The 24,409-nt window shown below is 38.3% G+C and overlaps 1 protein-coding gene across 1 annotated transcript in view; it reads left to right on the forward strand.

The window, feature by feature from the left end:
* The window catches only part of LOC129641177 (growth arrest-specific protein 2-like), a gene marked incomplete at its 5' end in the record, with an annotated part of 115,907 nt that overhangs the window by 55,963 nt on the left and 35,535 nt on the right, over positions 1–24,409 (forward strand). Inside the window, 2 exons of the mRNA XM_055565961.1 lie at positions 8,377–8,421; positions 10,805–10,858. Coding sequence (XP_055421936.1) covers positions 8,377–8,421; positions 10,805–10,858 — 99 coding nt within the window. The remainder of the gene's footprint in view (positions 1–8,376; positions 8,422–10,804; positions 10,859–24,409) is intronic.

Raw genomic sequence — 24,409 nt, forward strand, 5'->3', positions numbered from 1 at the left:
TCTTTAGGTTGGGAAGATCCCCTGGAGTAGGAAATGGCAGCTCACTCCAGTATTCTTGCCTGGAAACGTCCCATGGACAGAGGAGCCTGGCGGGCTATACAGCCCATGGAGTTGCAAAAAGTTGGACAAGACTGAGTACACATGCATACACATATCAAAGTATTTCTAAGAAATGTTGAAGTTATACTGTTTTATATATAAATTCCATTTGGAAATTATGATTCAAGGAAATGCCTGGAAAACTTTAAAGGAAAGGCAGCTAAAATTGAATAAACATCATTTGCACCAGGCATTATAACAGGTGCTTTATGTACATCATCTCACTGACTTCTCTACCACTGAGCTGGGAAAATGTTTTTATCCTTTTGTTATACATGAAAAGACAAAGACTTAATTATGGTTAGGGTCTTAAGTAAATAGTATGATGCACAAAATCTAAGTTTTGACTCCCACATCCATAACATACTCCATTCTAAGCTACCTGCCTATGACATGTCCATTAGATGCAGATTTTTATTCACAAGATTAGTCCTGTAAAAAGGTTGCTATAGCAACCCAACTTGGCACTGTCTTCTGGGACTTGCTCTAAGGGAAGGTCCAGTGATAGGGAGTAATGTGACTTTCTTTTCTGCTCTTATGACATATATTGACATATATTGCACACTTTTTCCAATAAGTTTAAGGCTCAACTATATAGTAGTGTAGTCCCTGTATCATTTTTACTTTACAAATATTTAGATACAAAAGGTATTACAATTGCACAATCAATAGTACTATGCAGTGTAAGGCAAAGGATTTAATTTGTTTGCCTGACTGTATTGTGGTAGTAATAAAAATTATAATAATTATTAGGTGTTTACCTGTATGTCAGACACTATTCAAAATGGTTTATATGGCCTATATAAGACAGTAGGATATCTTACTTTCCACCATTATATCTTATTTATTTATTTATTTTAATTGAAGTATAATTGCTTTACAGAATTTTTGATGGGAGGGAGGTTCAAGAGGGAAGGGACCTATGGATTCCCATGTTCATACCTATGGATGATTCATGTTGATATTTGGAAGAAAACATCATTATATCTTATATCTTTTTAGAGGAAGTCAAAAGATAAATTTTTACATTGCTAATATAGTTTTCTTATCTTTTTACTAATTATTGATATTTTAAGTGGATTAATATTATTATTATTATTTTAATTTTATTTTATTTTTAAACTTTACATAATTGTATTAGTTTTGCCAAATATCAAAATGAAAATTTTAAGACATTTTAATAGCAGATTTTTATAATTGGGTAAACCATATCAGTTTTCATTCTAACACTCTGAAGAGTCTGAATATTTTTTTCTTCATATTTTAAGAAATCTGACTACTTAGGAAGCCTAAAGAAAAGGCAATGAATAATTTCATTGGAACTCAGCAAAGGGATTTGAAATGTTATGCAGTCACCTTCATTATACTAGTTTTGAATTAAGTCATCACAAATCAATGGAAAAGCCACACACATTATTATTGATTCTTTGTATTTTCTTCTTTACTATAAAAAATCTTCAGGGTTATACCTCTGTGTAGAAAACAACTCACTATAAGAAGCCCAGCAAAAGAGGTACCAGAGCTCTGTTGCTATAGCAACCCAACTTGGCACTGTCTTCTGGGACTTGCTCTAAGGGAAGGTCCAGTGATAGGGAGTAATGTGACTTTCTTTTCTGCTCTTATGACATATATTGATTTACTGTGAATAAAAAGTAACATGGTTCAAATTGCATACCTTTCCTGGTAATGAAAAATGGGTTCTTGTGTAAAAATGACAAGGAGTTTTAAACAAGTAGCAAGGAGTAAAACTTTCATTTATCTTAGTGGAAACATTGCATAAACAGCCCTTCCTCAGTAGCTGAATGTTGAAAATTCATTTTCTTGAATAGCTAGGATATAAATATTTCATATAATTTAGCAATTTATGGGAGCACGATTATGATTTCAAAACTGTCTAATGGGTTATATTAGTTTTAGGGAAAAAATGGTCAGGTTTGCCTCTGATACACGTATAAAATCTCAAAGCATTTATAATGTTCTGATCCATGATGAGAGAAACATGGCTGCTATTAGGGCATGAATATTTCCAGACTGAGTACCTTTCTTTGCCCAACTGCCTCAAAACTGAACACTAATTCAGGTAAAGCAAGCAAGAACATTTAAAATGTATTCAAACACTTTAAGATTTCTTCTTAATAATGTCCTTGCTCCATTAAAGACACTCTCATTTCTTTGTAATTTATTCATGTTCAATGAGGCTGGCCCAATAGGATATAATTTACACTTCGGTAACACATCTCTCAAAGGACTTTGCAAATGTTAATGTCTTCTTAACCTCTTCTTTCAGAGAAAAGTATATATCTTAGATGAATGCAAAATAAATAGTGATTGACCACAGCTATTAAAAAAATCAGCTGAATGGATGTTAACCTTTCTGAGATTTATTCCTTGAGAATGAAAACCTTTAAACATAGAAAAACTATGTTCTAATCATAGACTTTGTCCATGATTGCACCCAATACTACATTTGACACTAAATTGGAAAACAATAAAAAAAATACAACTTGATATCCCTTAAAAGAATTGAAAGAGTAATATATCTGGGCCATTCTCTATATTCCTATTTAAGTTAGAGAAGTATATCAAGTGTGAAGAACAATAAATAAATAAGAGCTCAAAACCAAAAACTCTTTTCCTTGAGAATTTGCCAATATTTGCCACTTAGCAGTGAGTAGATTAAAAAAAAAATATTATGTCTACCTTTTAACTGAACTGATAAGCATTTTTACTTATATCCAACTGGATCAGCAAAGTTTACCATGCCTTTAAGTTGTACAATACATGCATGACTCTATTTCACCTTGAATCATTTTCTTTTGCCATTCCACTACATCTAGAATAAATGGATAATATTTTTTACTAGCCACAAATAAAATTATTTAAACTTACAAAAACACTGGAAAAGTAAGCAGCTTCAATTGAGGAAATACATAGGACCTATGATTTTTATTCCCACTTTCTGCATTGCTGTACCTTCCTGCCATTGAGATAAATTCATTGTACCAAATTTATCATGGATTCTTTTGTATATATATAGACAATAAGGAAACCAAGTATTAGGAAGTTAATTACTCCCCAAATGTCACACAGCTATAGGAGTTGAAATCTTTCTTTGAATTCAGCATATCTGATTTCAGAGCCTATGTTTTTAACTATACGCTTTCATTCTGTTTCAGACTATCTAGTCTTTGGCATGTCGTGCTGTGAGTATTCTGCTCAGCTTTCAACATCCACTGATAATTGACCTGTTCTTAATGGTAGTTCCTAATTTGCTTATTCCTTTGCTGCTGTGGTTTGGTAAAGCATGGAATTTAATAGCCAATGCCTGTTAGAAGAGATTACCCAAGAAACAATCTTAGAAAACAATAACACCCCAACACACACACACGCAAAATCAGAAAAACCAGGATGGTTTTCACATTGTTCAACATAGTTATTGATTTTTTCCCCAATATATTGACCAGATTTGAAAGATATTTCCCAAAAAATGATTTATTTGGTGAGTGAACAAAGGGATATTCTCATATTACTACAGTTATGTATTTCCATTTCCAGTTTGCTTTTATGTTATCAATATTAAATCCCATTAATTTTGTTATATATGAAAGGATTTTCTGACCATGATATGGTGGGTTGGAGAGATGAAATTGCCTTTTCTACCTTTTAGTATTTTTAATAAAGGGTCTAAATTAGACCCTTTATTAAAAAGTACAAAGTGCTTTTTATGTACAGATTGTGACAAAGTACAATCTGAAAACTTTTGGCATAGCAGTTAATCCTTTTGAAATCATTTTCCCTAAACATAAGTTCTGAGTAATTTTGTATAATACGTTTTCCTAATTGTGTTACTTGATGGAGGGTAGAGTGTTTCTTTTGTATGGTTTGTAAGGTATACTTGTGCCGTGTGTGCTATGCTAAGACACTTCAGTTGTGTCTGACTCTTTGTGACCCTGTGGACCATAGCACACCAGGCTCCTCTGTCCATGGTATTCTCCAGGCAGGAATACTGGAGTGGGTTGCTGTGCCTTCCTCCAGGGGATCTTACCAACCCAGGGATCCAACCACTGTCTCCTATGTCTCCTGCACTGGCATTCTTTACCACTAGTGCCACTTGGAAAGCCAAATTGCACTTACTTATACATTATGTCATATTTTCACTGGGGCTTCTCTGCTGGCTCAAAGAATGGTAAAGAACCTGCCTGCAATGCAGGAGACCCAGGTTCAGTCCCTGGCTTGCAAAGATCCCCTGGAGGAAGGCATGGGAATCCATTCCAGTATTCTTGCCTAGAGAACCTAATGGATGGAGGAGCCTGGCAGGCTACAGTCCATGGGGTCCAAAGGGTCAGACACACAACTGAAGCAACTTGGCACACATATTTTTCATTAATACTTTTTGAAAAAATCAGTGTGATTGTTAATTTATACATTTTCTTGATGATGAAGCTACAGATAACAGATATTTAACAATTTTCCCATCAGCTAGTAAGTGGCTGATCCAGGATTAAATTATATTTCTTTAAATATTAAATACCATACATTTAAAACATCACTGCATTTTGGACTATTTTCTTGACTATGATGGCTACTCCATTTCTTCTAAGGGATTTCTGCACTCAGTAGTAAATATAATGGTCATCTGAGTTAAATTCACGCATCCCAGTCTGTTTTAGTTCACTGATTCCTAAAATGTCGACGTTCACTCTTACCATCTCCTATGTGACTACTTCCAATTTGCCTTGATTCATGGACCTAACATTCCAGGTTCCTATGCAAAATTGCTCTTTACAGGATCAGACTTTACTTCCATCACCAGTCATATCCACAGCTGGGTGTTGTTTTTGGTTTGGCTTCACCTCTTCATTCTTTCTGGAGCTATTTCTCCACTCTTCTCCAGTAGCATATTGGGCACCTCCTGACCTGGGAAGTTTATCTTTCATGTCATACCTCTTTGCCTTTTCATACTGTTCATGGGATTCTCAAGGCAAGAATACTGAAGTGGTTTGCCATTCCCTTCTCCAGTAGACCACGTTTTGTCAGAATGCTTGGCCAATAGACAAATCTCAAAATTTCAAAAATGACAGAATGATCTCTGTTCGTTTCCAAGGCAAACCATTCAGTATCACAGTAATCCAAGTCTGTGCCCCAACCAGTAATGCTGAAGAAGCTGAAGTTGAACGGCTCTATAAAGACCTACAAGACTGTCTAGAACTAACACACAAAAAAAGATATTCTCTTCATTATAGGGGACGGGAATGCAAAAGTAGGAAGTCAAGAGATACATGGAGTAACAACCAAATTTGGCCTTGGGATACAAAACAAAGCAGGTCAAAGGCTAACAGAGTTTTGCCAAGAGAACCAACTGGTCATAGCAAGCACCCTCTTCCAACAACACAAGAGAAGACTCTACACATGGACATCACCAGATGGTCAACACCAGAATCAGATTGATTATATTCTTTGCAGCCAAAGATGGAGAAGCTGTATACAGTCAGCAAAAACAAGACCAGGAGCTGACTGTGGCTCAGATCATGAATGCCTTGTTGCCAATTTCAGACTGAAGAAAGTAGGGAAAACCACTAGACCATTCAGGGATGACCTGAATGAAATCCCTTATGATTATACAGTGGAAATGACAAATAGATTCAAGGGATTAGATCTGATAGACAGAGTCCCTGAAGACCTATGGACAGAGGTTTGTGACATTGTACAGGAGGCAGTGATCAAGACCATCCCCAAGAAAAAGAAATGTAAAAAGGCAAAATGGTTGTCTGATGAGGCCTTAAAAATAGCTGAGAAAAGAAGAGAAGTGAAAGGCAAAGGAGAAAAGGAAAGATATACCCAATTGATTTACATTTCCAAAGAATAGCAAGGAGAGATAAGAAAGCCTTCTTCAGCTATCAGTGCAAAGAAATAGAAGAAAACAATAGAATGGGAAAGACTAGAGATTGCTTCAAGAAAATTAGAGATACCAAGGAGACTTTTCATCCAAAGATGAGCACAGTAAAGGACAGAAATGGTTTGGACCTAACAGAAGCAGAAGATATGAAGAAGTGGCAAGAATACACAGGAGAACTATACAAAAAAGATCTTCATGACCCAGATAACCATGATAGTGTGATCACTCACCTAGAACCAGAAATCCTGGAATGCAAAGTCAAGTGAGCCTTAGAAAGCATGACTACGAACAAAGCTAGTGGAGGTGATGGAATTCCAGTTGAGCTATTTCAAATCCTAAAAGATGATGCTATGAAAGAGATGCACTCAATATGCCAGCACATTTGGAAAACTCAGCAGTGGCCACAGGACGGGAAAAGGTCAGCTTTCATTCCAGTCCCAAAGAAAGGCAATGCCAAAGAATATTCAAACTACCACACAATTGTACTCATCTCACATGCTAGCAAAGTAAAGCTCAAAATTCTCCAAGCCAGGCTTCAACAGTACATGAACCAAGAACTTCCAGATGTTCAAGCTGGATTTAGAAAAGTCAGAGGAACCAGAGATCAAATTGCCAACCTCTGCCGAATCATCGAAAAAGCAAGAGAGTTCCAGAAAAACATCTACTTCTTTGTTATTGACTACGCCAAAGCCTTTGACTGTGTGAATCACCAACAAACTGTGGACAATTCTTAAAGAGATGGGAATACCAGACCACCTGACCTGCCTCCTAAGAAATCTGTATGCAGGTCAAGAGGCAACAGTTAGAACCGGATATGGAACAACAGTCTGATTCCAAATTGGGAAAGGAGTATGTCAAGGCTGTATGTAGTCACCCTGCTTATTTAACTCATATGCAGAGTACATCATGTGAAATGCTGGGCTAGATGAAGCACAAGCTGGTATCAAGATTGGTGGAAGAAATATCAATAACCTAAAGATATGCAGACGACACCACCCTGATGGCAGAAAGTGAACTCAAGAACCTCTTGATGAAAGAGAAATAGGAGAGTGAAAAATTGGCTTAAAACTCAACATTCAGAAAACCGATCATGGCATTTGGTCCCATCACCTCATGGCAAATAGATGGGGAAACAATGGAAACAGTGAGAGACTTTATTTTGGCGGGGGCACTCCAAAATCACTGTAGATGGTTTCTGCAAGCCATGAAACTAAATGATGCTTGCTCCTTGGAAGAAAATCTATGACCAACCTAGACAGTATATTAAAAAGCAGAGACATTACTTTACCAACAAAGGTCCATCTAGTCAAAGCTTTGGTTTTTCCAGTTGTCATATATGGATGTGAGAGTTGGACTATAAAGACAGCAGAGTGCTGAAGAATTGATGCTTTTGAACTGTGGTGTTGAAGAAGACTCTTGAGAGTCCCTTGGACTGCAAGGAGATCCAACCAGTCCATCCTAAAGGAGATCAGTCCTGGGTGTTCATTGGAAGGACTGATGCTGAAGCTGAAACTCCAATACTTTGGCCACCTGATGCGAAGAACCGATTCATTGGAAAAGACCCTGATGCTGGTAAAGATTGAAGGTGGGAGGAGAAGAGGATGACAGAGGATGAGATGGTTGGATGGCATCACTGAATCAATGGACCGGAGTTTGAGTAAGCTCTGGGAGTGGGTGATGGACAGGGAAGCCTGGCGTACTACAGTCCGTGGGGTCACAAAGAGTCGAACACAAGTGAGTGACTGAATTTAACTGAACTGAAAATATCACACAGTAAAATTCCCCTTTGAAGTAGTAAATTTTTGGAATAAATGAAACCCTTTGTTTTTTCTTCTGTTTTTGATTTAAGAATCATTTCCCTTGCATTACATAATAATGTGAAATTGTAAAGTTTATGAGTTTTCTTTCTTTCTTTTTTAGTCTTCCCAACAAGAACATTTCTTGGTTGGTTTACATGTTCTATGCTGATATAAATATGAATAATTTTTAAAATGAGTTTTTCTAAGTGAAAGTATATGAAACAATTTTACAGAAAGGGTGTCATGTTGTTAAATTATTGATGAGTCTTCTAGGAGACAAAGAACAAACCTATGAAATATCTGTCATTATAAATTGTGTATCATCCTTCCAAGGGCCAAGTTGCATAAACAGGATGCAGCCAGATTCATTAAGAAACATACTTTATAACTTAGCTATCTTGAGTTTGCACCGAACATAGCATGGTAGCAATTTTACCATTACAACATTGACTATAATAAATTAGGACTCATTTATTTTGTGGTATCTTTTTCATAAAGTCAGTGAGTTAAGTTTCTGCAGTCTCAGTCATGATAGACCTTGCCTTGTCTTTCCCTTCTAATAGTTGACATTTTGCATTTCAGTTCCTCAGTAAATCATGGAATCTTGCTTGGTTCTGGACCCAGAAGGTACCTTCATCATCTAACTGTCAAGACTTTTAGTGAAGAAACCTTACTGATTCATTTCAAATTTTTATTCACTAGAATGGTGTGTTCCACTTATAGTAGTAGTAACATTTTCATTTGAAGCTTGGTTGTATGTTGTTTAGGATATATTCTGTCATTTCCTGCCATCTTGTTAGAGGCATACTAAGACCTTGAGGAGATTCCTTATGTAGATTTGGGGAGGAACAAGATATAAGAATTTGGGTTTAATATTAACATTAGGATATGTACTCGATTTGTTTTACTCTAATGAAAGTCCTAATGTTACCAAAAAAATAAATAAATCACAGTGAGTTATTTAGAGATATTTACCCCATTTCCCTAAAAGAACACCAGCAAGAAATCACTACATTATATGACTTTTCTCCTAGCTGTAGCTTTCTCTCACTTTCATTTCCTTTTATATACCAGCTTCTCTTGCCAACTTCTAATCTTCCTTCACGGTTCTCACACCTTGTCCTTCCAGCACTCTTGGCTGTTATGGAGAAGTGCCTTCTCTCTTGCCCAGAGGTTTTATAATCTAGCTTGTATTACAGACATCACATTTTAGGGGGCTATAAACTCCATGGAAAAATTATAATTATTTGAAATATCACCATGTAAAGGACTTTCTCATGCCTTCTCTTTTTTAACTAGCTCTACAATTTTTTTTTTCATTTTCACAGAAACTGACACCTGAGTTAAGTCTCTAACTTTCACTCTAAACATGGTCATTTGTTCATATTTTTCTTGAAACCCAGCCCCATAAAGTATGTGGGGCAGAGATAATTGGATAGTACCTCCAAGGCCTCATTTGAAGGCAGGTAAAGGGCAGACCTGGGATTTCAAATTCTCTTCTAACTTTGGCATTAGGCATAATGTCCCTAAGGACTCCATTCTAAATTGCAACATCCAGATAAATAGTAACGCAGTAATTTGTCATCATCCACCAATGTGTAAGCCAATGATAATGTTACCCATCTGGTACTCTTCTTTTGATAATCATGGTCTTTTGAAGTCCTCGATTAATAGAGAAATTATGAAAACATATGGCACACAGAGCTTTAGGAGTGTTATTGGCCTGTCCACCTACAGCTAAAGTAGGCTTCAGCCTTGCACAGAGGCACTTTGGACCACAATGAAAATATCACAAAATCCTGTTCCCATGGTGATATTTACAAAGTATCTTTCTACCTTCTTCTAATTTCCCTATCAACCTGCAACCAACATGAAAAGGAGCCGAAAGTGTTCTCAGACGCCAAGAGAGGAATGAGCTCTTATCCAGTCTTGGGCAGCTCATCTATCTCCTGTATTTATTCAACATCTTATAACAAAAAGAAATCCCACAATGAGCTGGCAGCAAGGATTGAGTGGGATCTTTCTTCATGTATAACATCCATAGATCTGATGGATAACACACACACACACACACACACACACACACACACACACACATATATGGTAGAGATGAAATATTCTAAGGACAAAACGGAAGATAACCTTGAATAGTAAGTTACAGCCATAATAACATCTAATCATGGAAGGGAAATTAATGTTTCCCAAGGATAACTTTACTTTGAAACCCTGATGCTTAGGCAAAGAATCTGGGACGTGTCCTTCAATTATAACTGAAGGGCTTTCAACCAATCACCTTTCAGATAAACTGGGCATCTCCTGGTGAATATGTGACCATTGTGAGATTTCTAATCTGCATAAATACACTACCTACGTACATTTTAAATTTCAACAGAAGGAAGTATTAATATACTCACATGTCACACAATTTTTTGAGTGGAAATATAATGGTGAAACCTTGAATAAGTGCAAGAGGTCAAGTAAGTAGGGAAGTCAGAACAAGATGGCAGGATATACACCTAAAATAGGAAATTTCATAGAGAAAAGAAAGACTGCATTTACATAACAATTTTCTCTACAGTTTCATGAAACCTTCTCTAGAGCCTGGTATATTTCAGTTGTGGAATCGAGACACAGACTTGATGTCTGTTTTGGGGAAAAATTATTTCCTTATGTGTATCTCTTGTTGTTAAAGTAAGAATTCAGCAAGGAACAGGAGACCGAAGGACCCCAAAAAATGGATAGTTCTAAACATTTATGTTTTAAAGTGTCTACCAATTCTCAGATTGTGTATGCCTTAGTTATCACTTAATGTGGATTATTAGGCATTAAAATTTCCTTTGACTCTAGGATATGAAGAAATGTAAGAATAGTCATTATAACTTGAAAGTAAAGATTTTCTTTAATCTTGTCAAAAAAGATGACAGTTTGCATTTTCAGGTAACATTCATGCGCCTTTCTGCTGTTGAGACAGAGAGCATTTTATGAACTTCATATCTTCTTGTTTCAGTAGGGTCTTCATGGTTGTGCCTATGTCTCCATAGCCAAAGCAAAGCAGACGTTGAAGGTAATCACTTAGATAGTTTAAGTAATGATTTAGTAATTTAAAAACTTAGGGGAAAACTTCTCCACATTGCTTTCGCGGTGGACTCTTGGCCTCCCATCAAGTGAGGGAAGTTGAGCATCCAAACGTGAATTTTGTACCTGTTGTTTTTTCCTTTTTCAGTGAGAGTTTTAAAATGCTGCTTCTCCTTTGGTATTCCCATAACAGTTTATAAAAATGGCAACCTAGGGCTTATGGTGGGTGGGTGGCAGGCTACTGCTGCTGCTGCTTAGTCGCTTCAGTCGTGTCCGACTCTGTGTGACCCCATAGATGGCAGCCCACGAGGCTCCCGCATCCCTGGGATTCTCCAGGCAAGAACACTGGAGTGGTTTGCCATTGCCTTCTCCAATGCATGAAAGTGAAAAGTGAAAGTGAAGTCACTCAGTCTTGTCCGACTCTTAGCGACCCCATGGACTGCGGCCCACCAGGCTCCTCCATCCATGGGATTTTCCAGGCAAGAGTACTGGAGTGGGGTGCCATCAGTAACCTAGTAATTTTTGTCTTTTCTTAGTGCAATTTCCTTGCTCCAGTGTGTTCCTTTACTGAGCTTGATATCAAAATTATTTGAAAGTGTAAACCTGTGTTTAGTTTCTGTATGCAATGTCATTTTAGCCTTTGCCTGAAAATATTTAAAATAATATACTTGTGGAATAAAAATGAAATGCCATGTGATTTCAGAATATTTCCATTATATTCCCATTGTACAAATTGCCTTTTGTGACTTAACTCATGAACCCCATGGATCTTTGCCAAATTTTGGTTCCTGACACCATATCCAACCTCCAGATCTATCAGCAGGGTTTTAACTAATACATGTGATTTATTAGTTTATTATAAGAAAAATGACAGAGATAGAAATGGAGTAAGTCTCAAATTTGAAGCCCTGAGGCTATCAGTGTAGGTATAAATATTGGCTCATTTTTAGTTTTTAAATATTAATAATTATGATCCACAAATAATAGCTTACTTGAGTAAATCTTATCAATTTCACATAAATAACGGTTAGAAAAGTCCCATTTTGTCAATTTTTCTTTAAACAGGATGGGTATATCTTGAAACTACATTATGAGAACTAGATTAGATCTCAAAAATGTATTGTTAAATGCATTTATTGATTTGTAATTTATTTCTGCACTCATTCATCAAATACATGAGTATGTTGCATATGCAGAGAACTTTTAGAAATCTCAAGGATATTGTTTGTAAGCTGTGTTTCTTTGTAAAGATCATGCTTAACTATATAAGTAATTGGTCACACATTAGTGATAATTCTATCAATGACATATAACTTAATTGGTTATCCACATTAATAACTGGCAAGAAGGAGAAGGAAATGAATTTCCTTAGATCACTTCTAAAATCTCTTCAATGAACCTGAAAATATTCTAGAATATTAGGGTGCATGATCATGTTGGGTGGTAGAAAAACAGCAGCCATAACTTTCCTTGGACCTGTTGAAAGTCGTTGTATAATGACTTGTGAAGCAAGTTAGTACTGAATATGAAACCTAAATCCACTGCTCTGACCTGGCTATGATAGCCTTGACTGCCATCTATCACCATAATCAATTGAACCACTCTTGCTTGCTGGATGTTAAATTTCCCTTTTCATTCTTTAGATGTCTTGAAGAAGAAGATGTTCCTGACAAGTTTTCTCTGTGTTCTTTGTTCTTTTCATGACTTAAATTGCCACACCTCTCTCTGCTTCTCTCTCAAAAAAAAAAACAAAGCAAAAACTTTTCATAAGTGTTTTTTAAAAAGGCATGAGTACATCATGAATGTAGTTATCTGATAACCTTCATCACGGTGCTTCCTATTTTAGGGTGCATCTCTATAGAAAATATTTCAAGTTGGTATGATTTCAATAGGCAGTGTCTATTTTATAGGAGGTTTGTAAAGGAGCTCACAGGTTAGTTCTTTGGGAGGCAGTTTACATCTCTTTTTGGGGGTGTTAGAGCAGTACAGAATTCTCTTTTCTTTTCTTTACCTTCCCATTTTCCCTTGGGAAGAGGAGTAGGGGAAGAAAGCAGATTTTGTCAAATTTTGGAAGTGAGTCCTCATCTTGGTCTCTCATTTTTCTTGCAATCTAAATACAAACATAGGATGACAACACTGACATTTTCTTAATCGAAGTGAAATGCACTGTAATCAAGATCAAGACGCTTCCTGGAGTCATTCCTCAGAGACCCAGTTCAGTTCAGTTCAGTCCCTCTGTCTTGTCCGACTCTTTGTGACCCCATGAATCACAGCACGCCAGGCCTCCCTGTCCATCAACAGCTCCTCGAGTTGGTGATGCCATCCAGCCATCTCATCCTCTGTCGTCCCCTTCTCCTCCTGCCCCCAATCCCTCCCAGCATCAGAGTCTTTTCCAATGAGTCAACTCTTCGCATGAGGTGGCCAAAGTATTGGAGTTTCATCTTCAGCATCAGTCCTTCCAATGAACACCCAGGACTGATCTCCTTTAGGATGGACTGGTTGGATCTCCTTGCAGTCCAAGGGACTCTCAAGAGTCTTCTCCAACACCACAGTTCAAAAGCATCAATTCTTCAGCGCTCAGCTTTCTTCACAGTCCAACACTCACATCCATACATGACCCCTGGAAAAACCATAGCCTTGACCAGATGGACCTTTGTTGGCAAAGTAATGTCTCTGCTTTTGAATATGCTATCTAGGTTTGTCATAACTTTGCTTCCAAGGAGTAAGCGTATTTTAATTTCATGGCTGCAGTCACCATCTGCAGTGATTTTGGAGCCCCAAAAAACAGTCAGCCACTGTTTCCACTGTTTCCCCATCTATTTCCCATGTAGTGATGGGACCAGATGCCATGATCTTCATTTTATGAATGTTGTGCTTTAAGCCAACTTTTTCACTCTCTTCTTTCACTTTCATCAAGAGGCTTTCTAGTTCCCCTTCACTTTCTGCCTTAAGGGTGGTGTCATCTGCATATCTGAGGTTATTGATATTTATCCTGGCAATCTTGATTCCAGCTTGTGCTTCTTCCAGCCCAGCTTTTCTCATGATGTACTCTGCATAGAAGTTAAATACACAGAGTGACAATATACAGCCTTGACATACTCCTTTTCCTATTTGGAACCAGTCTGTTGTCCCATGTCCAGTTCTAACTGTTGCTTCCTGACCTGCATATAGGTTTCTCAAGAGACCCTCTAGTGCCCAAAGCAAATGTTTGGAGCTGAGCTTTACATTTGGTGGGTACAGACCCTCTTGGGAGTTATCTGTTCTTTCACCCTTGAACACAGGCAGTTCTGAGAAAACAGGAAGAGCTTGCTAGGCTGTGACAAGCACAGTTTAGAAAGCTTGGACCCCAGGGCTGAAATACCGGGAGCCCAACAGATGCCAGGCTCCTAGTTCTTCCTCCTGGGTGCTGCAGTCACTGCTTGAGGTCCCATTTTGCTCTCACACTATTCCCTGCAGAATCTCAGCCCTGTCGCCCTTCCAACTCTTGCTAGGGAGGCTTGCCAAACTATTTTCATTTCTGAGTCTCATCATCTGATTCTTTTCCCAGTTTTCAGTTCTCTTTGCCTCATTCTGACCCCTTTCCACAGGTGGGACTTACGCTCTAGTCATCTTTGCTCTTTATACCTAATGCCATACCTTGATCTCAGTCTCAGATATCTACGCCACCTTCAGATCTTGCTGGGTATGTACAGGCCTGGCGTTAGGCACCAACTTTGGGACTTGTTTGGTGTAAATTATTGTCCTCTCTGAAGCAAAATCACCTTTCCTGCCTCCTATTATTGGCACTTTTTAGATTGATTTTCTTTACTCCCAAGATACCATGTTTTTGACCCTCTACCCATAGCAGATTACAAAATATGTGGCAAGCATCATTTTAGGTTATGGCACTTAAATTTTAGCAACATCTGGATAACCAGAGCTAGTGAGGGATGGGCTGATGTGCTTAACATGCCTCCACCCAGTGTTTGCTGCCCAGACATTTCTAGCTAAACACATGAATGCTCCATTTTTATTTTAATGCAACTTCTTATTGTTATCTCCAATCCTATTTACTCTAGTACAAGTATATCTCCAGAAAAACAGGTGTTTTCTCGTATTCCTAGGCATTGGAGCTATTTATTACAAGTGGCTTGCCTTCATCCTCTTTGATTTCCTTAAGGTGAAGGGCTTTCAAAACAAATCTTATGTCTTTAATTAAGATACATTTAGTGTGCCATTTTTTTTATTAAAAATTTTTTTTTATGTTGATCATTTTTAAAGTTTTTTTCATTGAATTTGTTGCAATATCATTTCTGTTTTATGTTTTGGTTTTGGGTATGTGGGTTCTTCACTCCTTGACCAGGGATCAAACCCACAGTCCCTGCATTGGAAGGTGCAGCTTTAACCACTGGACTGCCAGGGAAGTCTCTATAGTGTGTCATTTTAAACAGAGCAGTTTTGCCATATTTTAAAAGAACAATTCCTGTAATTTTTTTTGATAGTGACACAATTATAGATTTATCTAAGAGACAAATAATTGCTTGGGAGACTTGGGAGAATACTTAAATCTGTACTTAATCTATTGATTTGAAGAATTTAGATTACGTTGGGGAAGACATCACAGTTAAGTTAGAGCTCTACGTTTCATGCGTCTTTCATGTGATACATTTTAGGGAGTTAGATATGGGGATGGTGTTCCCAATAGTACGTTATTTACCACAGGGTTTTTCTATCTAATCTGGACTTCAGAAATCCAGAAAAGCTATAAGGAGAAAGGAAAGTCTGAGATGAGACTCAAATAATAAGCAAAGGTTAGCCAAAAAAGGGAAGGGAAAGTGTTTCAATCAGAATCAGAAAGGAAACAGCATGCACAGGGGCTCAGAAGCACCAGAGAAAAGAGATAGGGAGGAAATAGAAAGTGATGAAGGGGGTGCTAGAGAGAATAAGACATTACCAAAATTCTTAGACATTCGGCCTTCAGAGGAGGACAAGGGGAGGAGGGAGAGATGAGAGGCTTGTGGCAAGGCGAGACATGTGAGCAGACACACAGAGCCATCTCAGACTACATGTATTATGAAGGCTTTGGCTTTCTCCTGAAGGAAATGTAGAGATTCTGGGGAATTTTTAGAAAGGAAGAGATAGGACTAGATTATATTTTAAATCGCTTAGGCTATAGTGTGGAGAATGAACTGAAATGATATAAAATTAGTGGAATACATCCAACCATATTGGCTTGGGGAATGTATGGGTCATGACAATGTCAGCTCAACCTGGAGACCGTCTGATAAAACTTCCAGAAATAATACATATTATGACCTCCCAGACAAAGCTCTCTATCTAGGTATGTAGTTATTTAACACTGAGACACTATTAAGTTCATCTTTGTACCTCAAACAGAATATTGGAAAATTGACATGTTGACATTGGTTTATTCTGACACGTCTGCCTAGCGTAGAGGCATTGGCTGTGTTTCAGTAGGTCAGAATTCCCACTTGTTAATAAAGTTTCTTTGGTGAGAAGTTTACGTAGAATAAAATTCTAAGCTATATCTAGAAACTAAAAGAGACTCTTGGGAAATTGGTGTTTTCATAACTGTTGTGGTTTTTTTTTTCTTTAAAACCTCTGGGTAATATCAATTGACAAGAATACAATAAATTAATAAAAAGGTACAGGCTGGTGTTCTTATCAACAAGTTTGTTTAGGAATTTGTTACCCTAAACTCTTACTCTCCAGATGTTACCCAGATTCTCAGTTCCAGGCCTGCCTGGTGGTTTAGTGCATGTTTCATTTAGCATAGCAGTGCTATAAAAAATACCCTGCCCCCAGTAAGCCCAGCAGTGAGACCAAGGTATTTTCTATGAAAACTGTTCTTTGGGCCAAGAATCCTCCCTAGAGTATTCTTTGGCCATTTACACATTTCTTTATATGAGTTTATTACATGCATACCCAGAAAGCAGTGATTCCAGATGCACAGCTGAATTCACATGGATCTATGTTAACACTATTTACCCTCCTCCTATTAAGACCCCAAGAATGGTCAGCAACAGCAATGAACCACCTATTAGGTCCCAGGTACAAATGTCACAGTTAAAGCAGTAAACAAAAACTCTCTTTTCATGTTCTGAGAGTGAGGAAATGAACAAGAAACTTATAAGCCAAGGGTAAGATCGTAAAAAGCTAGATATCAATAATTTAGGCTTTGGGGGCCATACGGTTTCTGTCACAGCTACTCAGCTCTGTTGTGTTAGCACAAAAGCAGCCTTAGCCAATATGTAATGAGTGAACATGATGGCGTTCCAATAAAACTTTATAAAAGTAGAATGAGGTTCATATTTGTTGTATTTTGGTGACTCTTGACATAGGTCAATAAATAAATTTAACTATTCTCATGGACTAGTAAGAAATGAGACAGAACACTGTAATGTGGGAGAGAGGTACTGTGTGTTGCCGTTTTGGTGACAGGAGTTGGGAAGGCCTCTTTGTGATTGGGTTAAATCAATGTCCAAGTGATTAAAGAGAAAATTGTCAATATCATCTATTTATCTTTCTCTTAAAAGCATAGGTAAAGCTATTAAAGTTAAATCACAGATTACATATTTATAGCAGGTAGGGACCATATAGACCAGATTTACATGTACATAGACTCAATAATCGGAGAAGGCGATGGCACCCTACTCCAGTACTCTTGGCTGGAAAATCCCATGGATGGAGGAGCCTGGTAGGCTCCAGTCCATGGGACCGCTAAGAGTCGGACACGACTGAGTGACTTCACTTTCACTTTTCACTTTCATGCATTGGAGACGGAAATGGCAACCCACTTCAGTGTTCTTGCCTGGAGAATCCCAAGGACAGAGGAGCCTGGTGGGCTTCCGTCTATGGGGTCACACAGAGTCAGACACGACTGACGTGACTTAGCAGCAGCAGCAGACTCAATAATTATTACACTGTTGTTGAAGAGAGTTGCAGGTATCTTCCTGTAATGCACCAGCCTTCATTAATTTATACTTCCTCTGAATTTCCATGACGTTTATTAACTGATAATACTCACATAGTATTGAGAAGAAATGACATCGGTTGGTATGTCTTTTGTATGTGCTGCCCTGAAGTGTATGGACCCTATTATATACTAGTTTCTATGGCTAGCTTGTTGTCTTTACATTATTGGCACACCATAACTATTAGGGGATTATTTCATGAGGATCACAAAAGTTAGAAAAAATTGCAGCTAGAATTTGAAGAAGAAATAGCTCAGATTGGTAATTTGTTTTCACAGTATATTAATGATGGTGAAATATTTACAGAAGAAAAAGGAGGGATATACTTTGAATCTCCAGTGTCTCCTCTCTGTAGGGTCAGTTGTTATGTGTGTAGTAGTTGTTAAATCCTGAGCCATAAAGCACATCAGAGAGTGTAAGTTTATCAATAATACAGTGTGACATTAGGCTCACTTGGTTAAAGCATGACGGGTAATCTGTCAGATAAGAGGCATTGCTTCCTGTGTATGAGGATCTGGATAGGAGTCTATGATCTCAGACCTCAAAGATCCAGTTGGAAAGGGACCCAAGAGTTAATAGCATAGATAAAATAAGACACAATAAAAGGTACCATAAGACAGAGCATGGTTTCTGCTACGTGTTCAGTAATTCACTGGACAAAAATTTTCTAAGCACCCACAATGAGCTTGGCACTGTTCTAGGTACTAATGAACTTGGAGACAGGTGGACCCATGTACACTGGAGTTATCTGGATAACATTCTAAAAGAAGGTGGAAATTCTCCAGTGATTTGATACATGAATGCAATTTGAATGTGGAAAGGCATGTTTTTGGAGAATAATAGGGTAAGAATGGTTGAAGAATAGGAAGAACTCGAGAGATGTTTGAATAGTGAGTGGGGCTATCTAACTGGAGATCATGTAGAGAGTTTAAGGAGAGAATAACGTGAGAAAGGCTGGGGACAGCTAGGGAGGGCCTTGAATGTAAAAGCCAAAAAATGTGCAACTTAAGCTAATAGCAACAGATAGGAACTGGAGATATGACTCAATAGCATGATGAAATCAAAGTTTAAGGCAGTTAATCTGGGAGAGACATATGTAGAGGTAGAGATTGGAGCAGAATGAATGAAACTAAGTAGGGAGGCAACGAAAGGCAATGAAACTAAGTAGGAGGCTATTCCAATAGTTCCCAGAATGTGACCAGTAATAAAAATGGTGCAGAGAGAATCGAAAGAAAAAGGATGGACAGTATAGATAGCAGTTTAAGAGTGGACTTGATTGGATGTTGACAGAACAGAGGGAAGAGTCAAAGAAGAAACTAGAATTTTGAAAATGATGATTTTCTTAATATACATTACTTCCCCCCCCCACACACACACAAAAATTAAAAGAAGAAACATATATAGCTTAAAAGATTTTCTGAGGTCAAGTGATTCTTCCATCAACTGGCTGTAAAACCTTGATCAAGTTATTTGATAAAATCTCTGTGAGTCATCTGTAATATAAATTATGATCATACCCATTTTAAAGAACTGACCACTCTTCCATTCATTCACCAGATACTCCACAAATTCTTTTTTAGCTCCTGACTTGAGTAGTAAGACAAGGTCACTGCCTTTAAGGAGTATACTTTCTAGAAGAGACAGATACATTTTACATTATTGACCAGAGATGTATCAATACATTTTTAAACCAGGTAATGCTTGTGGTAAAGAATCTTTCTAATTTGCCTGCTAATGTAGGAGACGTAAGAGAGGCAGATTTGATCCCTGGGTCGGGAAGATTCACCTGGAGTAGGAAATGGCAACCCACTCCAGTATTCTTGCCTGGAAAATTCCATGGAGAGAGGAACCTGGTAGGCTACAGCTCATAGGGTGGCAAAGAGTCAAACAGAACTGAGCACACACACACAACAACACAACACAACACAATTAACATCACCACGTTATGTTGTTAGAGCTTAGAATTGATCAGGGCTTCATTATACAACTTATGATTGTAATCATTCACATTTTGCTCCACTAGGTTCTATTATATTGTATTGTACTTGATTATATTGTAAACATAATATTTTCAAAAATGACACTTGGCAAAATTTTAAGTGAAGAGTAATTTTTCTTTGAATTTTATGCAGGTGTTTTCTCTGATTATCTGAGCAACATATATACTAGTTTCTCAGAAGATGATAGTTCTTCAGAATATAGTTTGATTCAGACAGTGTGAATATTAGACCAACAAAGAGACATGAAAAATCTTAGTGCTTGATTCTGATATGAAAAGTGAAAATGAAAGTCCTGGTGCTAGAGAATGCTCCATCTTTTGCTTATAGAGAAGAGTGGATTGAAAACCACATTTCATGAAAATTAGAGGACTATATAGGTGTGTCAGGTGTAACTATCGAATGTAATAACCTGCGAAGTGTTAGTGAAATAGCAGAATTAATTTTGGGCCAGCCAAAATAAAAATTGCCAGCCACAAGTATTCAGTTCAGTTCAGTTCAGTCGCTCAGTCATGTCTGACTCTTTGCAACCTCATGAATCACAGCACACTAGGCCTCCCTGTCCATCACCAACTCCCGAAGTTCACCCAAACTCTTGTCCATCGAGTCAGTGATGCCATCCAGCCATCCCATCCTCTGTCGTCCCCTTCTTCTCCTGCCCCCAATCCCTCCCAGCATCAAGGTCTTTTCCAATAAGTCAACTCTTCGCATGAGGTGGCCAAAGTATGGGAGTTTCAGCCTTAGCATCAGTCCTTCCAGTGAACATCCAGGACTGGTCTCCTTTAGGATGGACTGGTTGGATCTCCTTGCAGTCTAAGGGACTCTCAAGAGTCTTCTCCAACACCACAGTTCAAAAGCATCAATTCTTCGGTACTCAGCTTTCTTCACAGTCCAACTCTCACACCCATACAAGACCACTGGAAAAACCATAGCCTTGAATGGATGGACCTTTGTTGGCAAAGTAATGCCTCTGCTTTTGAAGATGCTATCTAGGTTGGTCATAACTTTCCTTCCAAGGAGTAAACGTCTTTTAATTTCATGGCTGCAGTCACCATCTGCAGTGATGCTGGAGCCCAGAAAAATAAAGTCTGACACTGTTTCCCCATCTATTTGCCATGAAGTGATGGGACCGGATGCCATGATCTTCGTTTTCTGAATGTTGAGCTTTAAGCCAACTTTTCACTCTCCTCTTTCACTTTCATCAAGAGGCTTTTTAGTTCCTCTTCACTTTTTGCCACAAGTATTAGTTTCTGCAAAAATCCCCTGGTCAACAATCAATTGTATGCTTAGTCATGTCCAACTATTTGTGGCCCCATGGGCTGTAGCCCATCGGGCTCTTCTGCCCATGGAATTTTCCAGGCTAGTGTACTGGAGTGAGTTGCCGTTTCCTACTCCAAGGGATCTTCCCGACCCAGGGGTTGAACCTGGGTCTCCTGCATTGTAGGTAGATTCTTTGCCACTAGCACCACCTGGGAAGCCCAAGTAAGCACATATAACAAGATAATTTGGGGTTTAATGAATGTAGAAGGAATCACTTGATGTAACATAAAGCAATGGGATTCAGGAGAGCTTCTTTTAGGAAAAGCTCTAAGGGATGACCTCTCCTAGGAGATGATACTGGGAGTGAGACTTAAACATTAAGGAGGAGCCAGACTTGAGAAATAACAGGGAAAGCTGTTTAGAGGTGAAAGGAAAAGCAAATACAAAGCTTGGCTTATTTGAGAAGCAGGATAGCAATTTTTTTTTTTTTTTTTACCTTATGTTTGAACAGTTCTGGGAAATGGGAACACCCTGGATGTGCCTACTTACTGTGGTCCTGGTTGGCTGTTAGTCTATGGGCAGACATCACGGCAAATTCAAATGAGACACCCGCCCTCTAGTGTCCTCTGTGGATTATTTAATCATTTTAATAAGCTTTCTCTATTCTCAGTACTGTGAAAGATGGTAAATGTATGTCGGCCCACACTGGCTCAGTGAAATGCATTAATATTTTCTGAAGTAGGAAACCAAAAATTCTGAGAAGCCAGATTCTGTCAAAGAAGAGAGTTTCGTTTATTTATTTATCTTTGTAAATGAGAAGGACTGGAAGCGGAGGGGAACAAGCAGAGTTCTGTTGAGAGGGATGACTTGCATATTTTAGTTGGGTCTGTTCATTCTTATATAAACCAGGGCAAAACAATGATCCCATTAAGTGTTATCTTTTCTTACTTCAGTGCTTATCCTTTTTTGGGGGGAAAAGAAAAAAACAAAAAACTAAAATCAGGGAATACTTTGATTCTATGGTGTGGGTTTAAATTCTGTCTCCTCACCCACAAGAAAATTGTGAAAAGCAGGACCTAGAATTTTCTTCTTTATGAAGTCTAGTCATTTTTCTCATTTTGGGGCCCATCCTTGTAGCTTAGAAGGTGATGGAGAGACAACGAGGAATAGAATGAGAAGTTTTTGACCTTGACTCTCTTTTCATCGGTGTTGCCATTCTGTTCTAACTAAACTGACTTCCCTTTTTTCAACATTCTCTGCTGTTTCCTGCTCAAAGGCCTTTGGAAATATGGTTCCACTTTCTGAAATGCACCTGCTCTCTCTGTCCATCGCTTAACATCTCATTTTTTAGTTGTTATTGCTAATGTCTCATCCCCCAACAAACCTTCCTTCCTCCCCACACTGGGCCCGGATAGATTAAGTTTTTCTGTTAAGCACGCTGGAACGTCCCCTTCTTTCACTATTAAGCATCTTAGGTGTGACGTGTGTTGGAGCTGCTCACTGGTTCCTCAATGCAACATACTCTCCTATACTTATTCTTGCATATCAAAGTTGCCTAATCGATAGTTATCAAATGTATTGCACTAAAATAAACAGATAATCATTAAGGCATAATGCAGATTTTTTGAAAGTTGAGGGACTCTGAAAATGAATCTGTGGAAAAGTAATTTTTGTAAATTGGCTGTAACAGAAACAAGCAAAACATCAATGACTTAAAGATAGTTTATTTCTCCATCATAAGAATCCAGCCCTAGTTTGATGACTCTGCTCCTCCAAGTTCTCAGGGACCCAGTTTTTCCAGCTCAACGCCGCTGTCGCTACTGGTGGGTCTCAGGTATATGGTCCCAGGTAGCTCTGTGTTTCCAGCAGAATCATGGAGGGGAGGATGAAGAAGGGACATTTACAGAAAATCCCTGACTCACTTGAGTCTTCTGCTTACATCTCATTGGCTGTAACTTAGATATGTAGTCATATCTACCTGCCCGAGAAACTGAGAAATTAGTCTTTATTCCAGGCAGTGGTGTGTCCAATTTAGATTTCTACTGCCTTAGAGGAAAGTAGGAGAAGGGCATGGCAACCCACTCCAGTATTGTTGCCTGAAGCATTCCACGGACAGAGGAGCCTGGTGGGCTATGGTCAGTAGGTTTGCAAAGAGTCGGACACGACAAGTGACTAACACACAGAGGAAAATAAGAGTGTCGAGGGATCCACCATGTCTTTCCCAGGAAATTGGGATACACAACACAGAGATCGGGCATATCTGAATGACCACCTAGCATGTCATCAAGCATTAACTTGGCCTTGAAATTAAGGCTTTGATTCAGTAATTTGTTGTGAAAATTAAAGGCACAAGAGTTACTTCATACTGATACTAAAATGATCTGTTCTTCTGAGTATGGTTTTTATTTTTGTTATGCTATTTTAGTGGGATCCATACAGGAGACTCTCATAACAAAGATGGTTGCAATAAAGTATAGCATGCTTTTTCATGAAATGTATTGACTTGCAAGCACTTTAATTCTAATTTAGAGCCAGATTAAATTCAATCAGCCATATAAAAGTATTTAACTTTCAGTACATATGGTAAAGGAGAGCAAGTGTGGTTTAGAAATAAAGGAAAAATTACTTACAGCACTTTATATTTATTTAATGCTTGGCTATTTACCAAGCACTTTGAATTAAGGGCAGTTTGACCTTATCACAAACAATCCCCAAGGCTAGCTAGATGAAGAGATTAACAGACTAGAGTCAGACAGCTAATAAGTGATGGAGTCAAGATGGAACCATGTTCATGTCATATCAAGTCCAAGTTCTTCCTCCTGTCCCCCAGAGCATGTCAAAACCTGGGAGTGAACATGTGGAAGTATGGATAAGAAAGCATGCATCTCCTAAATGCCTTGTTGGTAAAGCCTGCCGTAGAAGAGGAGCATTTATTATAATATTTATGTGGATAGCCTGTATTTTTTAATCCTAGTTCTTTGAGAAGTTTCAGATGGAAACTTCCATGGTCAGGGCTTTTAATTACTTAATTACTGCAGTGAGCAGTGCAGAGTGACAGGGCATCCTGTCTTCTGACAAACAAGGACCAGCACACACACACTAAAGACACGCTGTGGTCCATACTCTCCTGTCACTAAGCAACCAAGAGCCGATTTCTTTGTATTCTGACTTGTTCTGTGAGCTAGGGAGGTCTCCCTCAAGGCCCTTCAAAGCTGGACCTTATGGAGAGCCAGGTGAAATGAAACTCAAGGGCACTGTGACTGTTCTCTCGGGATGTCTGTTTCCTGACACGTGTCCCCGCCTCTGCTG

This window comes from Bubalus kerabau, unplaced genomic scaffold, assembly GCF_029407905.1.
Source record: "Bubalus kerabau isolate K-KA32 ecotype Philippines breed swamp buffalo unplaced genomic scaffold, PCC_UOA_SB_1v2 scaffold_101, whole genome shotgun sequence".
NCBI classification, from domain to species: domain Eukaryota; kingdom Metazoa; phylum Chordata; class Mammalia; order Artiodactyla; family Bovidae; genus Bubalus; species Bubalus kerabau.